Source organism: Mus pahari, chromosome 1 (assembly GCF_900095145.1).
Source record: "Mus pahari chromosome 1, PAHARI_EIJ_v1.1, whole genome shotgun sequence".
Classification (NCBI taxonomy): domain Eukaryota; kingdom Metazoa; phylum Chordata; class Mammalia; order Rodentia; family Muridae; genus Mus; species Mus pahari.
This window is the reverse complement of record NC_034590.1, coordinates 70789608-70817177: the sequence shown is the minus strand read 5'-3', so window position 1 is coordinate 70817177 and position 27570 is coordinate 70789608. Positions and strand designations below refer to the sequence as shown.

Sequence of the window (27570 nt, the reverse complement as noted above, 5' to 3'; positions counted from 1 at the left end):
GGAGAAATAAAGTATGCTTTGTCTCAGTCAAGGGAGGGGACTTCATAAAGAGATGTGGAGAGAGAGAGAGAAAGAGAGAGAGAGAGAGAGAGAGAGGATGAGATGAGGGGTGGTCAGGTTGTTATTTCAACAGTCACTCAAGACATTTGGACATGATAGGCCTCATGTCAATCACAAGGAACTGTCATGGTCCCGAGGAGAAAGCCCTTACCAAATGAAGTACTTCGACAAGTTTCTGGATAGCTCATATCTATTGTTCACTTTATAAAGCTCGGGGGCGCTCAAAATTTCCAAATAAATTCTTTCAGTCTCTCAGGATTCGGTGCTAAAAACTGCAAAAACTGGAGGGCGGGCTGAAGACCAGATATATAAAGAATAATCATTAAGTATTAATGAGCAGTCTCCTCCCGCTAAGCTCGAGGCTGTAGGAGAAATATCCCCAGGCGGACCAGATTCCCCGCCCCCTCATGAATATGCAGATAGCTGTCCGCCGCGCACTGCCCCGCCCTCTACTCCTCTCCCACCGCAACGGACTCTCCCTTCAAACGGGAAACAAGATGGCGGCGGCAGGTCCGAGCACTCGGGCTTCTTCCGCGGCGGCCGCGGCAGCTCTGAGTCGGCGGAGCCGGCGGGGCCGCTGTGACGAGATGGCGGCAGCGAAAGCCGGGGTTCCGGGCCCGGCCTCCAGCCCCGCGTTGTTAGTGTTGCGGTCAGCGCCACGGCCGGAGGAGTCGGGCTGCACCGGGTGTCCGGAGACCCCGGGGGAAGTGGCGGCCCTGCCGGGCAGCCACTCGCGGTGCCGAGGCTGCGCCTCGCGCGCGGCGGGCCCGGGCTGCCGTCGCTGCCGTCCCCGCGGCTCGGGCTGGGCCCGCCGTCGGGCGCGCGACGACGGCCAGGCCGCCGCGGAGCTGATGGGCGAGCGCGCCCGTCGTGGACAGCCGGACCGCTGCCGCCCGCGCCGGGACGGGGGCGCGGCTGCCTCGGGGCCCAGACCGGAGCCGGAGCCGCTCGCGGAGCCAGGTGGAGCCTCCCCTCGCCCCTGTGGGCTTCGGCCAGGCCCAGCCGCCGGGTCTGGCCTGGTGAGCGGGGTGGAGGGTCCCGGGCTCCGCTGCGGCGGGTGTGGAGAGTTCTGCTGGGGTCGCGACCGGGTTCTGCCCCGGCGCAGTGTGTGGTGGTGAAGGTGGTTGAACTTTGGAGCGAACTGTGCGCGTGTTGGATTTGGAGGGGCAGTGAGGGGACCCCGCGCCTTGCGTAAGTCCGAAGTTGGGAAGGAAACAATTCTTGGAACAAGTTCGGGGCATGTTGAAGTTGGTGCGTGGAGGGGGAGGGGCCCTGGAGCATCCCAGAAGCGCTTGTTTCAGTGTGGGGCGGAGGGCTTGGGGTCGCGCGTTCTAGGAAGGATGTGCCTTCCAGGGCTGGAGAGGATGAGGTGTGGGCTATCCCAGGCTCAGGGGGGGGGAGCTTTGCAGACGCGAGAGCAGAGTGGGTTTTGAGGATGAGCTCGCGTGTGAAGTTCTTTCTCATGCAATCTTGAAAAAAAAAATGCTTAGCGCAGAGCTTGCCACACAGGATGAGATAAGTGCCATCTATATTGGTGATAATACTAATCATACACGTCAGTAGTGCGTGATGAAAAAAGCTGGGTGGGATTTAAGTTTTGGAGACGAAGATCGGTTTGGCTGGGGGCTGTTTCCTGTCTTTCTATGTAAGTTTCGTCTATGATGCTGGCAATTTAAAGGTCTGTTGTAGGACTCTTGGCCTGAACCCCCTTTCCTTTCTCACCATCGGCAGCCCATCACTTGTTGGTGCTGAAGTCTGAGATAGAAAATTCCGTTTGTAACACGAACCGAAGACCTTCTTTGGTGCAAGCCTAGGCAACATACCTACAGCCGAGATTTTCAAGAACCGTAAATCAGGAAAAGCCATTTGCTAGCCCTTTTATGTCAGGAATTCTGCCTTACGTCGTTTTCAGCAGAAGGAAGGCATTGCTTTGTGTGTATGAAAGTGCAGTTCCTAGAAACTACAGGGTCCAGAATGCATCTGTTTTGGTTCAAGCAGAGACACCTGCCAAAGATACCTTGCTTTTCAGTCTAAGGGCTGAGATGCTCTGCATTTTACTTTCTGCGTTTCTTGTTATTCCTTCTAAAAACATCACAATGCTCTTGGTTGTACCTTTATTTTTATTTTATAGGTGAGACTGAGGCCCAAAGAGATTAACTAACTTGTCTAATGATGAAAGTACAATTCCATCTGATTTTTTCAACTTAGCTTGCTTTTCTGAGATTATAAATATAAACAATTTCTCTGGTCTCCCTACTAACTATATTGACTGTATGGTCAAATAGAATAGCAGTTCTCTTTCTACATCTCTTGGAGCTGTTATGAAACATCCACCTTGAAATTTGAATGATAAAAGAATGCATTGTTTATTGATTTATGTAAACTTTTCCCACTAAAGAAATTTGTTTTCATAAAGGATAGGCTAATAGCGATTAAGGACATTTACCTAAAATGAGAGACCATAGGCTTGTTAAGTTACTAGTATCTTTCAGTTATATGTGGGTCATAATGAAAAGTATTTTTCCTAAATTTACTTTTTGGATCATTGCCATTATATATTGTCCAGCTAAATAATTTTAGAAGAATAGAAAATACTCCTGAGCCAGTCATGGTGATGCAAACTTGGAATCTCTGTATTTGGGAAGTGGACTCAGGAGGGTCAAAAGGTCAAGGTTATTGGCTTCATGGGAAACCATTTAAAAAACAAAACTTAAAAAAAAAAAGGAATTGCCGAATAGGTGTTGGAAACTATATATCTATATATATTTTGGCGTTGGTAGATATTTACTGAAGTTATACACAATCTATTTTAATCAAAACTTTAACAACGGGGTGGGGGCAGCAAGAAGTCACCAGCAGTGGCAACCTGACAGCTTGAGCTCAGGTCCAGGACTCTCATAGTGAGGGAGAGAACTGACCCTGGAAAGTTGTCCTTTGACCTCCACGTGTGTGTAGTGGCATGTGCACATACCTCCCAAAATCAATAAAGAAAAATGTAATAAGTGTAATAAATAAAATGTAAAGTGTGGTAGGGCAAGCCTATAATCCCACAGTTGGGAAGTAGAGACTAGAGAATAAATTCAAGATCCTGGAGGACACAATAAAGTCCAGGCCAGCCTGGGCCACAGGAGGCTCTGTCTCAACAGAACAAAGCCAAACGCTACAACCTTGTATCACTGGAGAGGTGAGGAAAATGAGAGAAAGTATTCATTTGGTGAAGGTGCTTTCTTCTCATTTCCAGGGTCACCGGTGTTTTATTTACTCTTTCACCGTTTGTGCATCTGCATGAAATCCAAATCAAAATAAAATACATATTTGCTATGCTATATACATATGGCTCTCTCTCTCTCTCTCTCTCTCTCTCTGTGTGTGTGTGTGTGTGTGTGTGTGTTACATGGGCACACAGAGGACAGAGGGACGTCAGATACCTTCCTCTCTGCCTGTGGTTCTCAACCTTCCTAATGCTTCCACTCTTTAATAAATTTCCTCATGTAGTGGTGACTCCCAACCATAAAGTTACTTTTGTTGCTACTTCATAACTGTATTTTGCTGCTGTTATGAATTGTAATGTAAATGTCTGTGTTTTCTGATGGTCTTAGGTGACCCCTGTGAAAAGGTTGCCCAATCTGCAAAGGGGTTGAGGCTCACAGGTTGAAAACAACTGCTTTATGCCTTACTGCTTTGAGATGAGGTCTCTGACAGAACTGGAAACTCTTCATTTTGCTAGGTTGACTGGTCAGCAAGTTCTCAACAATCCTCCGGTCTGTCCGTCAATGCTGAAGTGACAGACACCTGTAACTGTGCCCGGCATTTTATATAGGGACTTGAACTTAGGTCATCCTTGCAGGTCAAGCACTGTTACCCACTGAGCCATCATCTCCCTAGCCTGTAAGTTCTTCTTTTTTCTGTTTAATAATACATGCATACTAGTACAGAAAAATGTCTTTAGTATTTTTATGGTTTTATGGAATTTTGTTAAATGGATATAACATTATTTAGCCATCTATTGGTGAACATTTAAGTGGAATCTTATATTTTGCTATTATATTTTTTCAATCTTAAAAAAAATATATGTGAGTGTTTTGCCTGCGTGAGCCGTGTGTGTGTGTGTGTGTGTGTGTGTGTGTGTGTGTGTGTGTGCATGCATTGCCTAAAGTATCCAGAGGAGGGTGTCAGATTCCCAGGAATTGGTGTCATAGATTTTTGGGAACTGGCAGGTGGGTGGGTGCTGGGAATTGAGCTTGGGGCCTCTGGAAGAGTAGCTAGTGGTATTAAGCACTGAGCCATCTCTCTGGACCCATAAATTTTAAAAAAAGTTGTTTTGTAACTGTATGCATTTCCGTGGAGAAGTCACCCACAGCTTGAACAGATTTTCAAAGAGTTTGCTAAAGAAAAGAAGAGGTTAAGGACAGTTTTATTCTGGGTCCTCATTGTTGCAAAGAGAAAAGTGAAGGGGAGGCAAGAAGTTAGAAGTTGAGTGAGGTAGTAGATAAACAAAAGGTAAAAGAGGGACTGTGTAAAAAGACACGATGAAGACTGCGGACAGGGGAAGTGTCATGTTGACTTTGTTTTGGTTTTTGATGAGGTCTGACGTTAGAGTCTAGCCAGCCTGAACTAGTCTCCTGCTGCAGTTTCCTGAGGGCTGAGTTTGCAGGTGTGAGCTACCGCCCTGGCTGTTAATGGAGGAGGCTGAAGTATTTGCATTGTGATTTCATGAGCAGAAACCACAGCAGCAGGAGGTCATTTGTGGAACCCTAGCGAGTGTGCGTCTTGGTGGCTTCTTCCAGTACAGTTATGTCAGCTAATGAAGGCAGGGTTGGCCTGCTTTGTGAGACTGGAGATGCAATGGTCTTGGTGCAGTGCTGTGTACGTGAGAGTCTCTTGTGTTTGCTTGCTTCCTTAGTTACTTGAGGCTGGGTTGGGTTGGGTTGGGTTGCAGAGGCTGCTTTTGAACTCCTGCAGTTCTCTTCCCACTTTTTTTTTTTTTTTTTTTTTTTTCTGTGTTGAGACAGGACCTTGCTGTGGAGCCCTGGCAGGCAGTAAGCTTGGGGACTTCCACCCTTAGTCTCCCAAGTATGGGACTGAAGCATGTGCCACCATGCACAATTTATTTATTTTTTAAAAAAGATTTCGAAATACAGTGTCTCTTTTAGGGTTGTCTATGAAAAAAAAAAGTATAGTTTGTGTTTGTTGAAAAATTTGGTTGTGTTTTTGACATTTTTGTGGGTTGAAATTTATTTAATTTGAGACAGGGTATCACTGTGTATCCCAGGCTTCTCTCAGACTCGTAGCAGCCCCTTAGCCTTCTTAGTGTGCTGGATGACAGGTGCGTGCCACCAAACCTGGCTTACTAGTTTTGTTGATCCGTAAAGCCTTGTGTGTGAAGGCTACAGCAGTGATCAGGTCAAGACTGGCTCCAAGCTGAGCTTCACATTCTTTGAGGCTATGCAGCTCCTTGTCTGTGTGATTGTACTAAGCTTTGGTATTGTCTTGAACAGTATGCAGAGTTTATAATGAATAGCTACACTTTTTAAAGTATTTTTCATACCAGCAAACAAAATATTATAAAACTCTTTGTCATGCAATTTATATTCTAGATATAAAGGCATTCTAATGTGTTGATTTTAAAAATATGTACTACACAGGTGTGAATAGTTTTAGAACTATACATAATAAGTATATTTAAGTCATACTGAAAATAATTAAAGAATTTTGATTTAAAGCCAAAAGAGCTTCTAAATTATACTATCTTTGATCTTGAAAATGGAACTTTTTAGCTTTTAGGATAATTCTTTTTTCTTCCACTATAGGTAATGATTAAAGTAATATGCTAGACAAATGCTGATAACAATTTTAAGCTGGCAGACTTTTTTTTCTTTTTTTGTCTTAAAATTTCAAAAATATAGTAGGTGATAGGGTTCATACTGTCTCATTTATCCTTTTTATCTTACAGTCCCTACACAAACATCCCTGTTCACACTTCCTGCTCACTTATGATTTACACACATTTTAAACATTTGTTTTCTGTGAAAAGCAAATAGTTCTGGTCTGTTACTCAATTGTTAGACAACATCTGCTAAGTGTGTTGCCTAAATTACTTTTAGGACGAGTACATAATGAAATTATGTGATTGTATAAAAGGACAGAGCTTTCTCTTGTCTATAAGGACTTGTTTCAGAATATCTGAAGTGACCCATCCCTTTCTCCTTAATGATGAAATGACCGTGTCCTTTTGTGTTGCACTAAAGCAGACACCATGTGCCTCATGCTTGCTTATGTGCTCTGCAAAACTCATGTTGATATGACCTCACCATCTCCTGACCCCGGAAATGAATTACCACTGAAGGAATTGCTCAGCTCTTCGGAGTCAAACTGAACAGCAGGAATGCGGGGGTATCTGCTTTCTTCCTCTCACTTCTGCTCCTGACATCCAGTTGATTAGAAGAGTTGCCCACCTTGAGTTCTTTTATATATGACTTGGCTTGAGAATATGATATTCCATTTTACTCACATTTTATTTGAATGATGTAATTAATGATTATTTGGTTCCTATTAGTTAGGACACAGTGTCCAGAAGAGGGTGGAAGGTCAGGGACAGACTTGTTGGGCGATGGTTGACTTTGGTTGCCCTGTCGAAGGGTGAGGATGCGCCAAAGAATTCCAAAGAGGAGCCGCTTTTGCACTTCACATGTGTTGGAAACCCCAGTTGTCTTTGAAAGATGGTAGACTGTACATAACCAGACAAATAGGGAATACAGAACAGGAACTTCACACATTCCCGAGGTTGCTGGGAGATAGTAGTCCACAGACATGGAGCTATCTAGACTGTTAAGCCCTGTGCCCACAGAGTTTTGCCCTGTAGTAGGCTCAAGGGAGCCAGTGAAGCCAGAGTGAGTGAGGAGGTTCTGTTTTCTCCTGGGACTGAACTTAGCCATGTGCAAAAGGCAAAGACTTCTGCAAAGCTCAGGGTCTTCATGAGCTGTATTCCCTGTGAAGGCATTAGCAAACAAACAAGCAAACAAACAAAAAAACAAACAAATAAAAAACAAACTACCCTCTGTCTCAAAGAGAGAACAAAAGTCTTGTCTTGATTTGCCTGGGCTTTTTGCAAAGTGGAAATAAAAATAAAAATAAAAAAAAGCTTTCCTAAAAAACAAATCATAGGATATGTAGCTCACTCATATTTAAGATGTGAAAGATTTTGTTTGGTTCAGGTAACCTTATGGTGAGGAATTAATATAAAAAGATATATCTCCAAGCTAGTGAACTATGCACATCACATGGAGAAACTAAAGCAAGATTTTCAGGAGCACTCTCCTACCCCAGATGGTCCAGGGTCCTTCCAGAAGGAAGAAGCCCAGCTATTGGTAAACTCAATGGAAAATGACAGTCTGAGCCAGCAGGGACCCGCAGAGAGTCCACACACAGGAAGTGAGGACTGAAGTGTAGAGTGTCAGTTCACAGGGTAATTAAAATAGCATAGTTCAGAATTGACACCCCAATGAATGGACATGGTTCAGGACTAAAGATATTCCAGAATGGAAGATCTTTTATATAAAATAAAGATATCCAGAATTGAACACCTCAATGAGTGAACAAGAAAGGAAATAATTTGTAGAACTCACTGTAATGGAAACATCTAGTCAGGGAGGGTGGAGCTCAGTAAGGCACACTGTGGTTTAAAGTAGCCTAGTATGTGAGGAAACTCCTCAGACACACAATAGGGAAGAGAGAACTGAAGAGATTGATCAGGAAGCTCCAAGTGTTAATCCGGGGGTGGGGTGGGGGTGGTGGTGGTGGTGGTGGAAAGCAGATAGAATGAAGGGGTTATAGACTATGAAGATGCGATAACTTGAGATGATTTCAGAATGAATAAAAACTCTGTCTCTCTTTTTAAAAAGATTTATTTATTATTATACATAAGTACACTGTAGCTATCTTCAGACACCAGAAATGGTTGTGAGCCACCATGTGGTTGCTGGGATTTGAACTCAGGACCTTTGGAAGAGCAGTCAATGCTCTTACCTGCTGAGCCATCTCACTAGCCCAACCCTGTCTCTCTTAAGACTCATGAAGTCCAGCAAGAACTGAAAACACCCAGGCCCCTATAACTAAACACATTGTGGCGGAACTGCAGAACATCAAAGACACTCCCCCTACCCTGCCCCCTGGCTGGGGATTGGGCTCAGTTTCTAAGTAACATAGCCAGGTGGCCCAGGAAAGTTAGAAAAATAATAGCAGGTCAAGTCCAAAGGAGGTACAAGATAGGAAAGAATGGTGACATTCTCATCTGAGGTACTGGTCTTACCTGTAAGATGGAAGGAATACAGTGCAGCTTTTCCAGTAGTGCATATCTGCCTTAGGGGGACTCGCAGGTATGCATCCTCACACCGTTCATCTCCAACTGCAGAACTGGGAACAGTGAACAGTTTCTTTGAGATAAATTATGTTACTACAATGAATGAGCAAAGTCCCTATGAATCATCATGAATAAATCTTGAAAAGTAGAAAGTTACAAAAGGCTCTAGCTAATGCTGTTTATACAAATAAAAAAGGTGCACAAAGGTGGGCTTCTTGGAGTGGACAGAGGACTGAGATGAAAAGTCAGCAATATCAACTATCCTTTCTGGCAGTTAGATGGTAAGAGGCAGGACACAGAGGCATAAGATGGCAGGGAGAGTCCACTTCTACAGAAGAGGAGCAAAGTGGGCTTGACTCGGAACCCTGGGTGCTTTTGGAGAGTCCCCGTTCTTCGGATTTTGGTAGAACTTGAGAGCCGAATTGGCAGAGACCACGTTTCCCATTGCTACATACTGCAGGAAGGACAAGCTGTCCATTTGTTTATGAATTGCTGCTGGTTTCCAGTTGCTGGTAGAAAGGAGTTAATGGTTAAGGAAGGTCAGGGCCAGGCCTACCTAGTAAATTAACAGTGACAGAGTGCTTATGTGCCAAGAATTGTTCGGAGTGTTTCCACATACATAATTCCTACTTAAACCTCATCCCTCCCTCTCTCCCTCCCTGTCTGTCTCTCTCTGTCTTTTTTAATCTCTCTCCCGCCCCCTTTGTGTGCCCATGCACATGTGTGCACTTGTATTTATAGAGGCTAGAGGACAGCCTCGGGTGTCATTCCTTAGAATCTATCCAGCTGGGCTCTCTTGTTTTACTGATTACTATAGCTTGGCTGGCCAGAAATCTCCAGGGATCACCCTGCCTCCCTGTAATACCACCCTGTGCTGGTATTACAAAGGCATGCCACCTTTTAACGTAGGTTCTGGGGAGCCAACACAGGCCCTCCTGCTCGCATGACAAATGCTTCACTGACGTTTGCCCACTTTTGGTTCATTTTAGCACTAGATATGGAAGATGATCCCTAAATTGTTAAGCTGTTGGACTATGTGGTTATTGGCATCTAAACATGAATAGTCATTTCTTTTCTCCCTCAGAATAACATCTTTTAGTTTGCAATACACATAAATATGTTTATTTCCTATACTTGTTTTTTTTTGTGTGTTTCAGTTTTCTGGTCTATAAAGAGTAAACATAACAAGCTGTACTGGGTTGCTTTAAGATTTAGGTAGGAATTATGTGTAAAAGCACTTAGTATAGTGCCCAACACGTAAGCACTAGTCAATGTCAGTTTATTATGTAGCTGTTCCTGATTGTGGATCGAGCTGCCTCAGGTCCATGTGGTATAGCTTAATCCTCTGAGTTCTGTTGCCTGCTTTAAATTCTGCACTTGCCCTCCCTTTATTACTGCTGTGACGTTGGTGGCTGTGCTAGCTTTTCCAAGTGTTTGCATTCTTCTGCGTAAATGGATATCGTAATGGCAACAGCCCCTGGGGAGTATTGCAAGGCTTCAATGAGATATTCAGTATAATGTTTAGCAGTATTATTTAAACAGTAAAACCACTTCGAAAAAGGGACTAGAATACTTCATGTTTTTGTGAGATTCCTGGTATGAACCGAGTGTTTCTTGAGTGTTTCTTTTTCTTCTGTTTGTTTATTTGATCCTAGACCGGTGTGTTAGTTTTTGTTTTATCTTTTTATATTTTCTAATGAGAGATGGAGGGAGGTTCTGGAAGTAATAGAGGGAGGAAAAACCATAATCACGATGTATAAGGGGGAAAAAAAGCTATTTTCAATAAAAGGGGGAGGAACAGAATAGATAGTAGCATAGTGAGTGATTTATTTATGTTGTACACATGAATTTGACATGATCTGAAGAATGAGGTAAAATGTTTCTTACTGTGGATTGTGTTTTTAAAAGTTTGAAAGTTACTGGCTAGCAGTCCATAGTATTTTCAGTAATGGTAGCTACTTTTTAGAACCTTTTTATTTCCAATAGATGCCTGCCATAAGTCAATCAATCTCTCTTTCTCTCTCTCTCTCTCTCTCTCTCTCTCTCTCTCTCTCTCTCTCTCTCTCTCGTGTATGTGTGTGTGTGTGTGTGTGTGTGTGTGTAAATCCGGTGCACAGATTCCCTCACACTTGGTGATTAGGTTTTGCAGTTTACAGGATGCTTTTGGTGACTAGGTTTGAGCTTCCATGCTGAGATAAGGGCTCAGGTGTGGGGAGGGTACCTCATGTCTGTGGTGCTCTACCTGGCACATAGTAGGGTCTTAAGCATTTTCTGGATAAATGGGAAGACTGTCTTTATTAGAGCCTAAATTCAGAATGTCTCTAATTTAATACCAACCTGATAGAGTCTAAGACAGATTTGTCTGTTTTGTTGAATTTCATAAGCAGTCATAAGACTTCTTATGTTTTTAAAGTTTATTCACATTTATAACTTGATTGTAATGTTTAGGTTGATGTCAGATGCTGACTGAGTACAGCAAGCTACCTGTGAAGGGAGAGAGGCGGACATGTGCAGATGTACCCTCGGCCACAGCTTTCTGTTTCAGCCTGGTAGGCTCCGCAGTGCTCTCATGTAGTTATACTTTTACTGAGAACAGAAGGATTGTAAAGTACATAAATGATTAGTTAGATCTTCTACTCAAGACTAAAGAATGACTTGTTTTGTACACTGAAAAGTATTCTGGAAGAAAGATAGTATTGAGAAGTAGTGGATCTGAATGAATTGTGGCTCAGAGCCCTGTTGTAGCTGAGGCTTTGGGCAAGCTTCTTAAACTCTGCACTTAAATTTCATTTGTAACTTTGATAATGGTTGCATTGGAGTGTGAGTGGATTAGACAAGATGGCTCATGTCAGGTGCATAGAGCAAGCAAACACCTAACGCTAGCCTTTATTAATTGTTTGTTAATTTATTCATTATTATTGTGCCAAGCAAGCAGCTAGTTCTTAGGGACACACAGATTAGTAAATCCCAAGCTTCTATGAGGAAAGCTGGAACACTTATGACAGTCAGTGTGCAGAGTGGATTTGTAGCAGAACTTAGCTATGGAGACACTTAGAAGTCCTTTGCATTCAGTACGGGAGAACTGACCTCTGCAAAGCATAATGAAGAAAGTGATGACTATGTGCTGCTATGCTTGCATTTTGGGGGTAAGCATGGTTACCGAGGATGTATTTTTGCCAGACTTTTTACTTGCTGTTCTAGTCAACACTAACTGTCAAGTTGACACAGACTAGAATTATCTGAGAGGAAAACATTGATTGAGGAATTGCCCAGATCCACAATCAAAATTGTGGGCATTTTTGTGGGGGATATTTGGTAATTAATGGATACAGGAGGACTCAGCTCACGGTGGATAGCACTATCCCCAGGCAGGTGCTTCTGGACCATGTTAGAAAGATAGCCAAGCATGAGCCTAGGACTGAGCCAGGGAGTAAGCTAGCAAGCAGAGTTCCTCATGATTTCTGTTCCAAATTCTTATCCTGATGTCCCTCACATATAGACTATGACCTGGAAACAGAAGCCATAGAACCTCTTTCCCCCCTCGGTGGATTTGGTCAGGGTGTTTTATCACAGCAACAGCAAGGAAACTAGAGCTTGTATAAATATGTGGCTTGTGTGCACACTTGAGCACCCAAGTGTTATGAATCTCAGAGTCTGGGAAATGTCTATTACATCACAATGTTACATGCATCTATCCTGTAGAGTGTGAAATTTAGTAACTTTGCATCTCTCGTTCTTGTGATTCTCTCACAATGCAGATGTTCTGACAGAATTTAGCAGGCTTGTTAATACAGATGAAGCATTTATCAGATTTAGGCATTACAAGCAGGAAAGTTTTGGGGGTAAAAGAATTAGCATTTGTAGAATTTACTTCACCTGTATGCTAAGGCTTTGTGCTGTGTTTAATGGAGAACTCCTACTATGTGTAAGGTACTGGACTAGGTTCCTAGAAGGGTGGACTTGAGAGCACAAGTGTATTAAAAAGAGGAATGCTGAGGGAACACTGATCCTTTGCACTTGGTAAGTATGTTTCATTCTGCTTTGGGAGAATACATTGTAAGAAGCTCTCCAGTGGGAGCAGATCCTATAAAGACATGTGAACCACTCTGCCCAGATTTGTGTTTTCAGTGATGCTTGTTTTAGAGATCCTTAGTTCTTAGACTAAGTATAGATTCTGTCTGCACAGTGGAGTGTGAACTGTTGTGCATTTGTACTGTTTCACCATCCTTGGGTACACAGTAGCCTGTTTGGGCACTTTTTAAAGCATTTGTTACAGTAATTGAGTGAAAACAACCACAGAAACAAAATCAACCACAGCAATAAAAGAACCTAAAAACAAGATTGCAGAAACAGATAGTTTTTCTGAGTCTGTTGAAAGGGAGCAGAGAAATCAGTACCTGTGGGGATAAGAACTTAAGCTTTCCTTGTAAGAGAGGTGAGTCAAGTCACCAATAGATGTGTTATGCTTGTGGGTTATGGTGGAGGGGAGAAATTGATGGTGCCAGAGACTTTGAGTAGAGAAAACTGAATGTGGAAGTTTATATTCTCATTAGATATTCAACAAATGCTTTCGAAGGCACTGAATGACAATTGGTGTCTTAGTTAAGGTTTCTATTGCTGTGAAGAGACACCATGACCACAGCAATTCTTATAAAGGAAAACATGGTGCTGGCTTACAATTTCAGAGGTTTAGTCCATTATTAACATGGTGGGAAGCATGGCAATATACAGGCAGACATAGTGATGGAGAAGGACCGGAGAGTTCTCTATCTTGATCCAAAGGCATCAAGAGACTATGTGCCACACTGGGTGTACCTTGAGCATATAGGACCTCAAAGCTCGCCCCCACAGTGGCACACTTCTTCCAGCAAGGTCTCACATATTTCAACAAGGCCACACCTCCCTCCCAGTTGGTTCCACTCCCTTTTGGTCTGTGGGAGCCAATTATGTTAAAACTACCACATTTGGATACATGCCAGGAGATCGTCTGTATCTATCACATCCCTAGGTAGTAAGGCAGATTCAAGCCTCTGTAGCAAGTATGATACATGCTAGTGTGTTTATAGAATGCTCTGAGCCGGGTTGGTAGTATATTTCTCTCTGGGTTAGTAGAAAAGCTTTGGAAAAGAGAAGGCAGAGAAAGGGTTTGAGGTATGGATAGAGACTCATCACACTGTGAAGGAGGAAAGCACGTGTGAAGTCAGTGTAGTTCAAGTTAGGAAGAGTGGTGTGGGTGAGATCTGGGACTGACTTACAGGAAGGATAGAGGATATGGCTCCAGTGGTAGGTTTGGGGTCCTGTTGTATATATGTTAGAGGGAGTTAAACGCTACCAAAAGTTATTCACTAGTATGATGATAGTGTCATATCGCTTTATACAGAACTAAATGTTGAGGCTGTGGAAACAGTTGAGGATATATGGGAAGACAAAGAATTTGAGAGACAGGGAGGCTGCCATTGGGTATGCACATACACTGTTTTCAGTAATGCTGGATGATTAGATGGGATGAACTATTCAGATAGAGCCATTTTATGGTTAAAGAATCAAACTAGCAAGGATGAATACTGGAGGTACAGTTTAGGAGAGGGTACAATTGAATGTAAGTCAGATTGGTTCTGGATCCTGGACTGTTTCTAACTTAGGAATCATTTTGCTAATGGTTGTTGTCTTAGTCAATGTCCTATTGCTATTATAAAGGAAAACATTTAATTGGGTCTGGCATACATTCAGAAGTTTAGTCCATTATCATCATGGCGGAGGGCATGGTGGCATGTAGGCAGGGGGGCATGGTGGCATGTAGGCAGGGGGGCATGGTGGCATGTAGGCAAACCTGGTGTTAGAGAGGTTGCTGAGATTTCTATATCCAGATCAGCATGCAGAGGAGGGTGGGGCGGGAAGGACCTGGCTTGAGCATTTGAAACCTCATAGCCCACCCCCAGTGACACACTTCCTCCAACAAGGTCACACCTCTAATAGTGTTACTCCCTATGAGCCTATGGGGGTCAATTATATTCAGACTCACAATTGTGAGGTATTTTGCCTCACATGGCAGCAGAAATCAAAAGCTGTTTTTCCATGGTGGTGGTGGCTGTATTGCTGTGGACACCTGAGGATAAGAGCTCTGAGGGCCAAGCCCTTCATTGTGTCTGCTCCTGAGCCCTGTGCCTACATCTGATTCGGTGGCTCTTTAATCGTAGACTTTGCTGATGGTCCATCACAGGTTGTTTAACAAGAAAATGACAGTTTGGGGGTTGTTTTTAGACTCAGCATGGAAGTCTTATTTGCTTGACTATTTCTATTTCTGCTTTTGCAAGTCTGTCTGACCTCTACTGGCAGCCTTCTCTGACTCAGGAGTTGGTAGACTTGCCAGTAGGTTAGACCAGCCTCACCCTTCCTTCAGAAAGTGTTCCCTGACCTCCTCATTCCCGTCCTCTTCTGTGACTCCTAACTGTAACGCTTGGCTGTAAGAGTGATTTCATAGCTGTTTATCCTGTGTGACTCTGTTATGTCTGCAGCTGTTCAGACCCATCTTTAGGATCTTTTATTGATTTGTCTTAGCTTATCAACTGTATTAAAATTCTTTGTGGAGAGCCCTGTGCCTGCTCTCTCTCTGTTGTTTCTCTTCCTACATCACTTCCCCTTTTCACAGCTCATTTCCTCTTTAGCCTGCTAATGGTTTGTGACTGTTTCCATTGTTCTTCCACACACACACACACACACACACACACACGCATGTGCACACGTGCACACGAGTGTGCTCTCCTATGTTAGCACTTTGATTTTCATTTTCTCCATGTTTGAATTTTATTAAGTCGCCGTTTCCTCCCTGCATGTCAACTATCTAGTATACCCTAACAGTGGCTTTCGTTTAATTAAAGCAACATTTTACTTTACTGAGTATTCTAGTACTCTCCAGCCCACTGCACTCTTGCAGTGTACTCAATAAATGAATTTTTAAGTATGTTCTTGTCTTAGTTTGCTGTGATGAAACACCACGGCCAAAACAACTTTGGGAGGAAAGGGTTACACTTCCATATTGTTGTTCATCATCAAAGGAAGTCAGGACAGGAACTCAAACAGGGAAGGAACCTGGAGGTTCCTGACGCCATGGAGGGGTGCTGCTTACTGCCTTGCTCTTCATGGCTTGCTCAGTTTGTTTTCTTATAGAACACAGGACCACCAGCCCAGGGATAGCACCTCCCACTGTAGGCTGGGCTCTCCCCTCCCTGTCAGTCACTAATTAAGAAGAAGCTTTACAGCTGGATCTTCTGGAGGCATCTTCTCTAGTGAGGTTTCCTCCTTTCAGATGTCTGTAACTTGTGTCAAGTCGTCCTAGCCCTAGCCAGCATAGCCAGCCATCTGCATAGTTTTAGTACATTGTCTGGCTGTGCAGTTAGCCTAACCGTTGCTCAGTGTTTAGCATTGAGGTAACTTTTGGTTTTCATTTTGTACTGAATATCTTCTTTTAACTTTTATATATTGCCCTCCCCTCTGTGTGTGTGTGTGTGTGTGTGTGTGTGTGTGTGTGTGTGTGTGTGAGAGAGAGAGAGAGAGAGAGAGAGAGAGAGGGATTGGGGGGGGGGGGGGGGAGGGGGGGGGGGGGGGGGGAGTGTGTTACATGCTTGAGGTAGTAAGAGGAGAACTTGAGGACTAGCTTTTCCTTTCTATTGTGGTCACTGGAAGTCAACCTCAGGCCATCAGGTTTGATGGCCAGCAAGTGTCTTTCTTTGTCAAGCCATCTTGTAAGCCCTGAAAATAGTTTGACATAGAAGTCTTTCTGTTCTAGAAAAATTTCTTAGATACATTTGTAGAAATTGAATTATTATACCTGAAGTTACAAACATCATGTAGTGTGTGAGCTGTGAAGTTTTGCTTTGATTAATGATCTACCAGGGGATGGTTTAAAATCTAACCTGTGAACTTGAGTATAATAGTGATTAGAGGAATGCAGGCAGTCTGTATACTCGAGTCTAAATTTCACTAGCTTTTAAGAAAAAATTGTAAAAGATTTATTTAATGCATGTGAGAGTTTTGCTCACATGTATGTGTGTATACATTGTGCATACCTAGTGCCTGTAGAGGTCAGAAGAGGGTATCCCATCACCTGGAACTTGAGTTACAGGCAGTGTGAGCTGCCCTGTGAGTGCTGGGAATCAACCCATGTCCTCAAGAGAGCCACAAGTGCTGTCAGTGCTCTTAGTTCTTAACTTTGTCTTTACTCTCTCTTCCCAGGTGAGCACTCTTGGTCTTGCCTACTGTAACTGCCCCTGTGTGAGCCAGTGAGTGTGCAGGCGTGCTAGCTACTGTAACTGCNTGTGTGAGCCAGTGAGTGTGCAGGCGTGCTAGCTACTGTAACTGCCCCTGTGTGAGCCAGTGAGTGTGCAGGCGTGCTAGCTACTGTAACTGCCCGTGTGTGAGCCAGTGAGTGTGCAGGCGTGCTAGCTAGGTTAGTGTAGTTAACACCTAGTCCACATTCTTAGAAGGAGCTAACCCGAGAGTAGTAAATAATTAGCTCATTTATGTTCTCTGTGGCTCTGGGGATTGACCCCACTGCCTCACATGTATTATATAAGTGCTCTAACTCAGGGCTTTATCACCCCCCAGAGTAGGGGGTCATATTAGTTTGGGTTAGCAACATTTATGGTTTTCTCTTATTTCTCTTCATGCTGCAGAGGGTGTGCTTAATTTAACATTAGATTTTCTCCTTTTGGAAGGCTGGCTGTGGTGGCCAGTACCTGCCATCTCAGCACTCAGAGAGACTGATGCCGGAGGGTCGTGTGTCGGGGTGCATGGCAAGATTCTGTTTGACAGTTTTCTTTTGGTGGATAGGCACATATGTACATGGGTCACTTGTGACTGTTGATAGTGACTCCTGTGTCCTGTATAATGTACACTTAACATATGTTTCTAAGAGGTACAACATTTCCTCTTTATCTGCCAGAGACATGCTTGAAGACCCCCAGTGCATGCAGGCAGCTGTGCATAGGACCAAACCCCGTATTAGTTGATTTTTCCCATACGCATGTGTAACTTTTCTAAATGTACCTATCCCAGTGCTGTGTTCAGCTGCCCATAGATAGCTGTGAGGTCTTTTCTCGTCTGAACCTCAGTATGCAGAAGAGTCAAGCTTTTTTTTTTTTTCTGTCTTTGCTGTCAGGGTTTTAATCCTTTAAAACCCTTTCTATATTTGTTGATATTTGTGTAACTGTGTGGGTGCATGCGTGTAGCTTTGTGTGTACCACAGTCTGTATGTAAAATCAGAGAACAGCTTTTGGGAGATGCTTCTCTCCTTACACCATGTAGGTTTCTGGGATCAAATTGATGTCATCAGGCATGGCTACAAGTGCCTTTACCCCTGAGCCATCTAGGTGGTGCCATTTTAGTCTCTTTAGAGAGTATTTCCTTTTTGTTTTCCCAAGGGTATACTACACTTGTGTATTTCTGCTTATTCCTCTTGTGTTCTTAGGGCCTATGTCTCTGTTGTTACAGTCACTCAATAATCATTGCTCCAACTTCATCCCTCCCATGCCTACCACTCTCAGAGGTGCATCATGTCACTTTGTGCCTTAGATGCAGAGATTCATTGCTTTATGTCTAGAACTAACCCCCGGGGTCTAGTCCCACCTTTAGGCCTCCTCAGCAGCCATTTCCAGCCTTCTCCACTCAGCATCGTCTTCCCTTGCTGTCCAGCGAGTGCATCCTGTGTCCCACTCTAGCTCATAGTGCACTCACGCAGTTTACGAGTGGCTTTCTTGGCTTTGCCAGAATGTTTTCTTGATCCCTGCCATAACTAACCGCTTGCAGGGAACCTGGCCCTTTTGATTATGTTAGCTCCTGTTGGTCCTTTCTTCTCCCTTCAGATTTACTCCTGTGTCTGCATTTGCCATATAATTACTTCATCTCATAATTTGAAAAATATAGTTGGGTCTCATTTGTGCTTTTATCACGAAGTTGTGCTTTACTTACAGTGCTTATGAAGTATGTGGATTTTAAATTCTTCGGGGTACAGTGGAACAGATTGTAGCAGACAAAGACTCCTGCTGAGAATAACTAGAAGAGCCTTACTTAAAAAAAAAAATCCACGTGAGAGCACTGTAAGGTTGCCAAGGCAGCCAGAGCTTCAGACTTGGATTCTTGGTGAGGGGAGGGAGCAGCTAGTGAGAAGCAGAGTCAGCCTGAGGAGGAGATAAAACTTGTCGCTCAGGGCGCCAGGCAGCCAGACCTGAGAGGCCAGGACCCTTGTAAGGAGGTCAGCATGCCCCACCTGCTGCCCCTTGGAGCATCTGCTGGTTAAAGTGGGGAGGGTAAAAAGGCTGGGGAGCCTCACAGAAGCCTTGGAGAAACAGGCGGTCTTGAGCATTCCTTCAGGGTAGAGGAAGAAAATGTCCAGGCGCTTCTGAGGAAGTCAGGCCTGATGAATGCTGGGATCCTCACTGGACCCCTGTGGGGTGTGCACAAGGGCAGAGTTAAGTTTACAATCTGGAGACTGCAGGCAGTTCTCGTTAGGCTGTGGGCTGATTTACTTTCATTCTGACTGCTGTTAGGGAACATGGTGAGCCTCAGCAGGGAGGTGATGTCATCCAGAGCTGCTGCTTTTTAGGCACAGGGGATGACATCTTACCCAGAATCACCAGGCCAATTTGGAAGGTAGGATAAAAACAGACATTAAACTGTTAGAGAAATGGTGTCCCACTTAGTTTGTTTAGTCTCCGTTTGAAGGTCATTCAGATTATAGTCTTCAGTGTTGTGAGGGATCTGCAGTGAACATTCTTGTACAAAGGTCTTTGCCCATATAAAATACAGTATCCTATGGGTGCTACCTTAGGCTCTGTGTGTTAGGTGTGTATTAATCATGTTGATTTGGAGGGCATTCCTTTCTTGGTGCCCTCCATCCCCTCTGGCTCTTACATTCATTCTGTCTCTTCATCCTAGGGTTCCCTGAGCCCTGAGGGAGGGATTTGATGGAGCCATGCTGTTTAGGGCTGAGTATTCCAGGCTCTCTCATTTTCTGTGGAATGTCTGGCCATGGTCTCTGTGTTTAGTCCCATTTGCTGCAGGAGGGAGCCCTTTTGCTGATGGCTGAGCAAGGCAGTAGTGTTTGATTTTACAACCTAGGTCCTGGGCTATAACAATTTCCTATGTCCTTTGTCTGTTAGGTGTATGTGTGTGTTTTAGTATGTGAGAGCACAGGGTTTCAATCATGGTTTGCATAAACTACTGGGTCATTGACAAATTAAACTCTCTATACCTCAGGTTCTTGGTCATCCAAGCAGTGTTGGATGTGGGCTCCAGCTCATAGAGTGGCCTTCTGTTATATCAGATATGGGCTGGCTACTCCAGCAAGCTTTGTGCCACCATTGGCCTAGTATATTTTGTAGGAAGGACACCATTGTAGATCAAAAGGTTTGTGGCTGATTTGGAGTTTACGTTGCTTTTTTGGTAGCATGGAGATTATCTTCCTGTACCAAAATGCTAGAACATAGGGGCGAATATTCTGTGTGGGCATGAGCTCAACTTTTCCATGTTTAATGTTGTGTAGGTGTTATCTTTAACATTGGAGCCTTGCTATCAGTTTATGGAGAGCAGCCTGTAATCTTAGCAACAACCTGGGTTCTTTGGGGGTTCATATGGAACCCTTTTGGCCAACAACTCAATTAGATGTAATCCATTCTGGTATTGGAAGCTTCGTTTGCTGATGAGATGGTCAGCTAGGTGTCTTTCTCCTCCATTATTTGGCAATTTTACTTGGATTACCTTCATATATGTGTGCATATTTTAAGAAGTTTCTACTGTTAGGTTTTTATACTGCTCCAGGGCCTGCTGCACCAGCTGGGGTCCTAGGGCCAAAAAGGAAAGTAGACAAATGTCCCTTTCCTTACTCAGAAGCAATCTCCAGTTGATAACCACTGGCAAGTGTGAATTTACTTTTCTCAAAGGGAGTTTTACAGGGGAAACAAACTGTTCTTAAAGACTGCGTATCCAGCGATAAATCACCAACAGAAAGTGAGCTCAGTAGCTCTTTGCAAGATCCTTGTCTTGTAATGTCTTGTCAGGAAGCATTTTCATTTTCATTTAATTTTTTGAAGATGTATTTTATTGTTTTTTTGTGGACCCCCTCCCCCACAGATAGTTTCTCTGGGTAGTCTTAGATGTCCTGGAACTCACTCTGTATATCAGGCTGGCCTCAAACTCAGAGATCCACCTGCCTCTGCTTTCCTCAAGTGCTGAGATTGATTAAAGGCGTGTGCCACCACTGCTTGGTTTTATTTTTGTTTATATATATATTTTCTCTCTTTTTATCCTCTATGTCCTTAGTGTTTTTATGGGATTTCTGACAGTGTGAATAAGTGGTCTCTGTTTTCTGTGCCTTCTCTTGGGCTTTTTCCTTCTGTTTGTTTTGTCCAATTCTGATGTGTTGGGTTTTATTTTATTTTATTTTTTTTATTATTCCATAGAAGCTTGTTTGTTTTCTAATGAGAGATAGAAACAGGGTGGTTCCAGATGGGAGGGGAGGGAGGGTGAAGCTAAGAGGAGTAGAAGGAGACTATCTATAATCTGTATATATAATGGGGGGCAGGAATCCATTTTCAATTAAAAAAAGAAGAGACAGTATCCTTACCAACTCTTGTCTGTACCAGACTTTCTGATATTTGCCAATCTGCTACATTAAAGCATTTTGTTTTTAGTGGTTTTTATAATTTGTATAACCTAGGCTGTACATTTCCTATGTCCTTTGTCTGTTAGGTGTGTGTGTGTGTGTGTGTGTGTGTGTGTGTGTGTGTGTGTGTGTGTGTGTTTTAGTATGTGAGAGCACAGAATCTGATTTCCAGGGTTTCAATCATGGTTTTCATACAGTACTGGGGCATTGGCAAATTATACTGTCTATACCTCAGTTTCCTTCTCTGGAAAACGGTGATAAAGACACATTACAGAGACATTATGATGAGTGAGTTAGGCATGGGCCTGGCATATCCTATATTTGGTTCCTATTAAAGGATGGTTTATTTTAACCTGGTAAGGGTGGATGGTTGAGAGCATTTCAGGCATAGATGTGGGACAGAATGTGGTTTAGCCAGGAGCCATAAACTGTAAGGAAGGAATGAGGTGATATAAAACTGCGGAGGTGGAAGAGACTATGCCCCATGACTGACTGACTCTTATACTGTATTGAAATATAAGTGGTGTGGAACCAGCTCTGGTAGTTACAGACAATTATCCCTTTATGTGTGAAGAGAGTGCAACACTCCCTAAACATTTTGTGGTAGATATTAATTTAGCCATGTATTTGCATGGTGGTAAATAACTCACCAAACACTTCTACAGCTTACAACCTTTTAAAATCAACATTTTATGTCATGTCTGTAGTTTTAAGATGTGGTTGTAATATTATAAAATTACAAATTAATTGTAATATTATAAAATTACAAATAATATTATAAAATGACAAATTACAAGGACAAATGGCTAGTCAGAATATTCACATTCAAATTTAAGATATAATAGGTTTTAAGACTCAAGAAACCCAAAAATTCTCTTTTGTTCTGCTACCTTCATAAGAAATTTAACTTTTTGAGTGGGGACACTCAGGTATGTCCAGGGACTAGAGGCCTTTGGGATTGGTAAGCTAGCATCTTCCAGTAGAGTAGAGTAGAGTACAGTAGGGTTCTTTTTTTCTAATACTACGTTGAAGGACTAGAGAGATGGTTCAGGGGTTAAGAGCACTGACCTCTCTTACAGAGGATTCAGGTTCACTTCTGAGCACCCACATGGCTGCTCACGATTGTCTGTGAGTCCCATTCCAGAGGATCCAGTGTCCTCTTCTGGCCTCCACAAGCAGATGCATGGTGCACAGATAGACGTGCAAACAAAATATCCATGCACAGTAAATAAAAATAAAAAAGTCTACATTGAATGTGGGTGTTTGGTAGGAACACTGGGCTTGGGGCAAGTAGCAGAATGTATGGTAGTTCATTTGCTTTCATTAACAAATCACTGGTCACCCTGCCCAGAGAATCCATTTTAAGAAGTACCTTTAAGGATGTTTTTCTGTTCTTAGAATGTACATTAGACTAAAGTCCTGTGCGTAGGTTACTGGCCACAGGTGTGTATCCTTCTTAAGACACCTTCCTTGTCCCTTGGGAGTTTCTCTCCCTGGTATACAGTCAGAGTCAGAGGGCAGACATCAGGAAGTTCTGTCAGCCCTGGATTCCTCTCTGAATGGGGATACTCTGTGCTCTCATGCATCCAGAGCCATGATAGCACTTTCTGTAAGGGAGGGAAGTGTGAGCAGTTCTTGTGCTACTAAAACATTTGGGAATCATTGAACAGTTGGTAGATGTTTTCCTAGATAGGCATTTTTTTAACCAACTAAGCAACAAGGTCCCATGGGATTGGTAGATTTTTTTTTTTTTTTTTCCTTTAACTGCTCTGAACAAGAAAGGGTTGTGTTGCTTTTCCTGTTGGCCTGGACATCTTGTTCCTCTGCTTCTGATAGTGTTGCTGGCATTTCAACCTCAAGTTCCTCTTTTGGGGTAGAGGAAGCTGACATATAATCCTAAAAAAGTTAGGGAAGTGAGGAAAAGTTAAGTAAAATCCCACATCAACAGATACAAACCATTTTACAAATCATGGAACCAAAAGGTTTCTACCCACTGACAATGTTAAGTGTCTGCTACATAGTTTCCATTCAGCTGTGAAAGACTGATTTGAAAGAGTAGCTTTTGGGCCAGCAAGAGGGCTCAGCAGGCAAGATGCATACTGTGAGCCCTGGCCACCTGAGTTCAATGTCTGTGGCCCTGAGGAGGAAAGAGTGCTGACTGCCCAGGCTGTTCCTTAACCTCAGTAGCAAACACCCACCTCCTGTAAGGTAATAAACATACAATCAGAAGGTGAAAAGGGGCAGCTTCCATTTCTGCCCTTTGCTTGGTTGTTCTCTTCACACTCATCCCGGCAGATTGACGGCAGATTGACGGGCCGCACTTCACAGAGTTTCAGAGCTGTGGCTTTGATGTTATAACTGTGCTAAGCCAAATAGCATTTTACCTGTAAGATTGAACTGTAGTGTAATTTTACAGACTTCAGAAAAATATAGACTAGGAAATAAGAGTGAATTAAAAGTTGATGCTGAATCAACTACAGATGTGCTTATTGCTATCATTTCTCAGATACAAACTGAGACAAAAGAATTTTTAAAGCTAGGCATTTAATAGTGCATATTTGTAATATCAGCATTCAGAAATCTGAGGCAGGAAGATCTTGAGGTTAGCCTGTGCTGCATAACATGTGTGTGCACACGTGTGAGTGTGCATATGTGTGTCTGTTGTCTGTGTCTGTCTGTCTGTACCCAATCACCACCCACACTCACTAGGAACACTTATAGGACCCAGCATATAGTTGAACTCATAGCTGTGAGCTAGGACAGTGAAATAATACTGAGCAAAATCAAAAATAATACTGAGGAAACATTTTGTGGAACAAAGTCTGGAGGAAGTTAGGTGCAGGCTTCCAGAGTTTTCCCTGAGTGGAGGCATGCAAGATATGTATTACTCCCCCAGCAAAGAAAGCAGAACCCTTGTGCATGTTGTCAACCAGGGAACCTTGCTGGAGACCTAGTGCCTAGAGTTTTTATAATGAATGGATCACATACACTTTCTGCTGAGCATGTACCAAGATTTCATATTCATAGCAGGTAAGCAGGTAGTTCTAGAATCAGTTAGGTGCAGTAAATCATTCTTACTGGTAAGTCAGGGAGGGTAGGAGCCGTACCTGAAATCCTAGTTGAATGGAGGCTAAGTTGATAGGCAATCCTTCATAATGACAGTTAGATCGACCAGATCTCTTTTTCGCACTGTGTGGTTTGTATGTATGTGATATTTAGTATATGTTGTGTGCTCATTAACTGTTACGTGTTTTTATTGTAAAGATTTTATTTTATATTTTTGAGACAGCATCCTACTGCATAGCCCAGGCTGAACTTAGGCTATGTACCTGGGGAGGGGGGAGATTGGAATTTACAAAGATCCTTCTCTTTCAGTTTCCTGAGTACTAGGGTTGCAGGTATATGCCACACAGGAGGCCTATTGTGAGGATTATTCATTGGCTGCTAACACTAATACTACTTGCAGTTATGGTATGTTTTCCTGTGAGGTTGTTTAGTTTTTAAAGGGCATTATCCTTCGTGGGGATTCCCCACAGGCTTTTTAGCTGGCAGGGAAATGATCCAGGTGAGAGAAGAATGAAACTCAGTTCAGCCTGACTTGTGCTGGGCCAAACTTGGAGAGTCTGACACCACTTGGTTGATTTTAGCAATATTTAAGCACAGCATGATTTTGAAAACAGTTTTCTGATAACAACTCAGTCCCATGAGTTTAATAGAGCTTAAGACATGTTTACATTGATATTCTTTATAAAGTACGTCTGGCTTCTCTCACATAGATGGGTACTGTTGACTCAGATAGGGTAAAGAATGACAGAGGTAAACATAATGCCTGTGGGTGTTAGGATTGGCCTGGCCCTAAGATAACTTAGAAGTCACTTAGGCCACTGTAAGGCACAATTGACATCACTCAAATAAGGATGGGTTTTACAAACAGAAACAGAAAAGATTTAGAGAGAAAGGGTCTAGGGTAAGTAAAAAAAGTTCTGGGGGATGTGGACAGAGTGTGTCTCAGCAGACAGCAAAGGATCACAGATGTGCTGGCTGGTTTTGTGTCAGCTTGACACAGCTGGAGTTATCACAGAGAAGGGAGCTTCAGGTGAGGAAATGCCTCCATGAGATCCAGCTGTAAGGCATTTTCTCAATTAGTGATCAAGTGGGGAGGGCCCCTTGTGGGTGGTGCCATCNCTGGGCTGGTAGTCTTGGGTTCCTTAAGAAAGCAAGCTGAGCAAGCCATGGGAAGCAAGCCAGTAAGTAACATCCCTCCATGGCCTCTGCATCAGTTCCTGCTTCCTGACCTGCTTGAGTCCTGCTTCAGTCCTGACTTCCTTTGGTGATGAACAGCAGTGTGGCAGTGTAAGCTGAATAAACCCTTTCCTCCCCAACTTGCTTCTTGACCATGATGTTTGTGTGGGAATAGAAACCCTGACTAAGACACATAGGAAACAACTCATTATTCTAACTCAATACTCAGATGATTTATGTCAGTCCTAATGTTAGTCAATATATGATAACACCCTACTCTTGTCTTTTGATTTCAAACAAGTCAGAGGCATAGTAAGATATAGGATAGATAATAATAATAATTGTGGTTTAATTGCCTATGAGATAGGTTGGACAGTTTCTTGGTTCGTATTTGATAGATGAGACGGGAACAAAGCAAAGCTTTGCCATTTCTAAATAATTTCATTTCATTGGCAGAACAAGTGTCTGAACCTGATAGTATGTCCTTTACACGTCTGCAGGGTTGTGATGCCAGCTGTTTATCTTTGTATGAATTTTTTAAAGATTTATTTTATGTATATGAGTACACTGTAGCTGTACAGATGGTTGTGAGCCTTCATGTGGCTATTGGGAATTGAATTTTTTAGGACCTCGCTCTCTCCAGTCGGCCCTGCTCGCTCTGACCCAAAATTTTATTTATTATTATAAATAAGTACACTGTAGCCATCTTCTGATGCACCAGAAGAGGGCATCAGTTCTCATAATGAGTGGTTGTGAGCCACCATGTGGTTGCTGGGATTTGAACTCAGGACCTTTGGAAGAGCAGTCAGTGCTCTTACCTGCTGAACCATCTCGCCAGCCCTGTATGAGTTTCTTAATGAATGTTTCAAAGCAAATTTAGCTTTTTGTGCAAATGTACATATACAAACAGCTAGATCTGTGTTTCTTACAAGTTTAACTTGTGAATAAAAACAAATTATAATTTAAAGAGCATTATACCACTAATATAATATGATATAATTTTATGTTTAGTAAATTGTGCTATATGCTGCTCTGTTTGAAATTATTTACAAATTGTTTTCACTCTCCTTATCCTCGTTTGATACTTAAGCCTACAGTGAATTATATAATTAATTAGAATTATATTTGCAATTATTCTGATTTTATAGACCAGGGAACTGAACCTTTCTTATCTGAGGCTCTTATGCTTGTCTGGGATCAAGGTTTAAATTTTAGATTATTTACAAGATGAAGATATTATACTCTTGAGACTTGAAATTTTTCTTTATTTTTGAAATTAGTGTATATTAGTTATATAAAATAATAGAATTCATTGTATACTAAATAACCAGCAAGAACTGTTTTAAACAGAGAAAATTCCCTAATGGTAAACAAAGTTGCTGTTTCTACCCAGCTATCACTGAAGTATTTTTATTCCCTTGTGTTGGATAGTAGTCTTATTTATAAACCTGCATAAGATTGTGTTCCTTATGTTGCTCCTCAAAATACTTAGAAATTTAAAAAGTGAATCTGAGAAGATTGTTATAGTTTGTACCAAAAGGAACTATGATAGAATTGATTATGTCTTGGTCCCCAGGTCTTCCGAATATGAATTGAAGTGCAGAAGCCATAAAAGAACTGTTGGAGGTCAGGCATGGCAGCACAGTGTGCCTTTAACCCTAAGCCCAGCTCGTGGGAGGCTGAGGCAGATGGACCTTGGAGTTCTAGGAAGAGAGCCTGTCTTAAAAAAGAAGAAGAAGAATTTGAGTAATGTGTTCTAAAAGAATACCCACTGTAAGAAGAATCCACAACCAAGATAGAAAGGAGAAGAGGTGTTTTTCACTTAATACAGAGGGCTTTAACAACCCAGGAAGATGGGCTTCTGTAATCAATACAAGGACCAGCTCTCCTCTAGAGGAGATGTAAACTACTCTTAGCCATGTGAGAAGTCCTGGTGGGCCTCATGAAATCTCTATAGGAATGCCATTGTTGCCAACACTGTGCTGAACTGATGGCAGCTCCGTCACCCAGTGCTGGCTTAGAAAGGTGGGTTTATTGTCTGTTAAACACACTCATCTTCAGCTCAACATCCAGGTGCCAGCAGTTTGGCCTGTGGATAAACAAGCAGCCATGCAAAGAACCACAATATATAATGTTAGTTGTAGTATTAACAGTCACTGTAGATTGAAGCCCAGTGTGCAACCTCATTTGGGTTCTTTTTTTAACAATCTTTCTCAATCACAAAAGAAGTCACTAGATATGCACTCACTGA

The 27570-nt window shown here is 42.7% G+C and overlaps 1 protein-coding gene across 1 annotated transcript in view; it reads left to right on the top strand.

Annotated features, from left to right (window-relative positions):
• Nucleotides 1-552: 552 nt before the first annotated feature.
• The window catches only part of Rnf169 (ring finger protein 169), a 63392-nt gene continuing 36374 nt past the window's right edge, over nt 553-27570 (top strand). Inside the window, exon 1 of the mRNA XM_029537170.1 lies at nt 553-1020. Coding sequence (XP_029393030.1) covers nt 558-1020 — 463 coding nt within the window. The 5' untranslated portion in view covers nt 553-557. The remainder of the gene's footprint in view (nt 1021-27570) is intronic.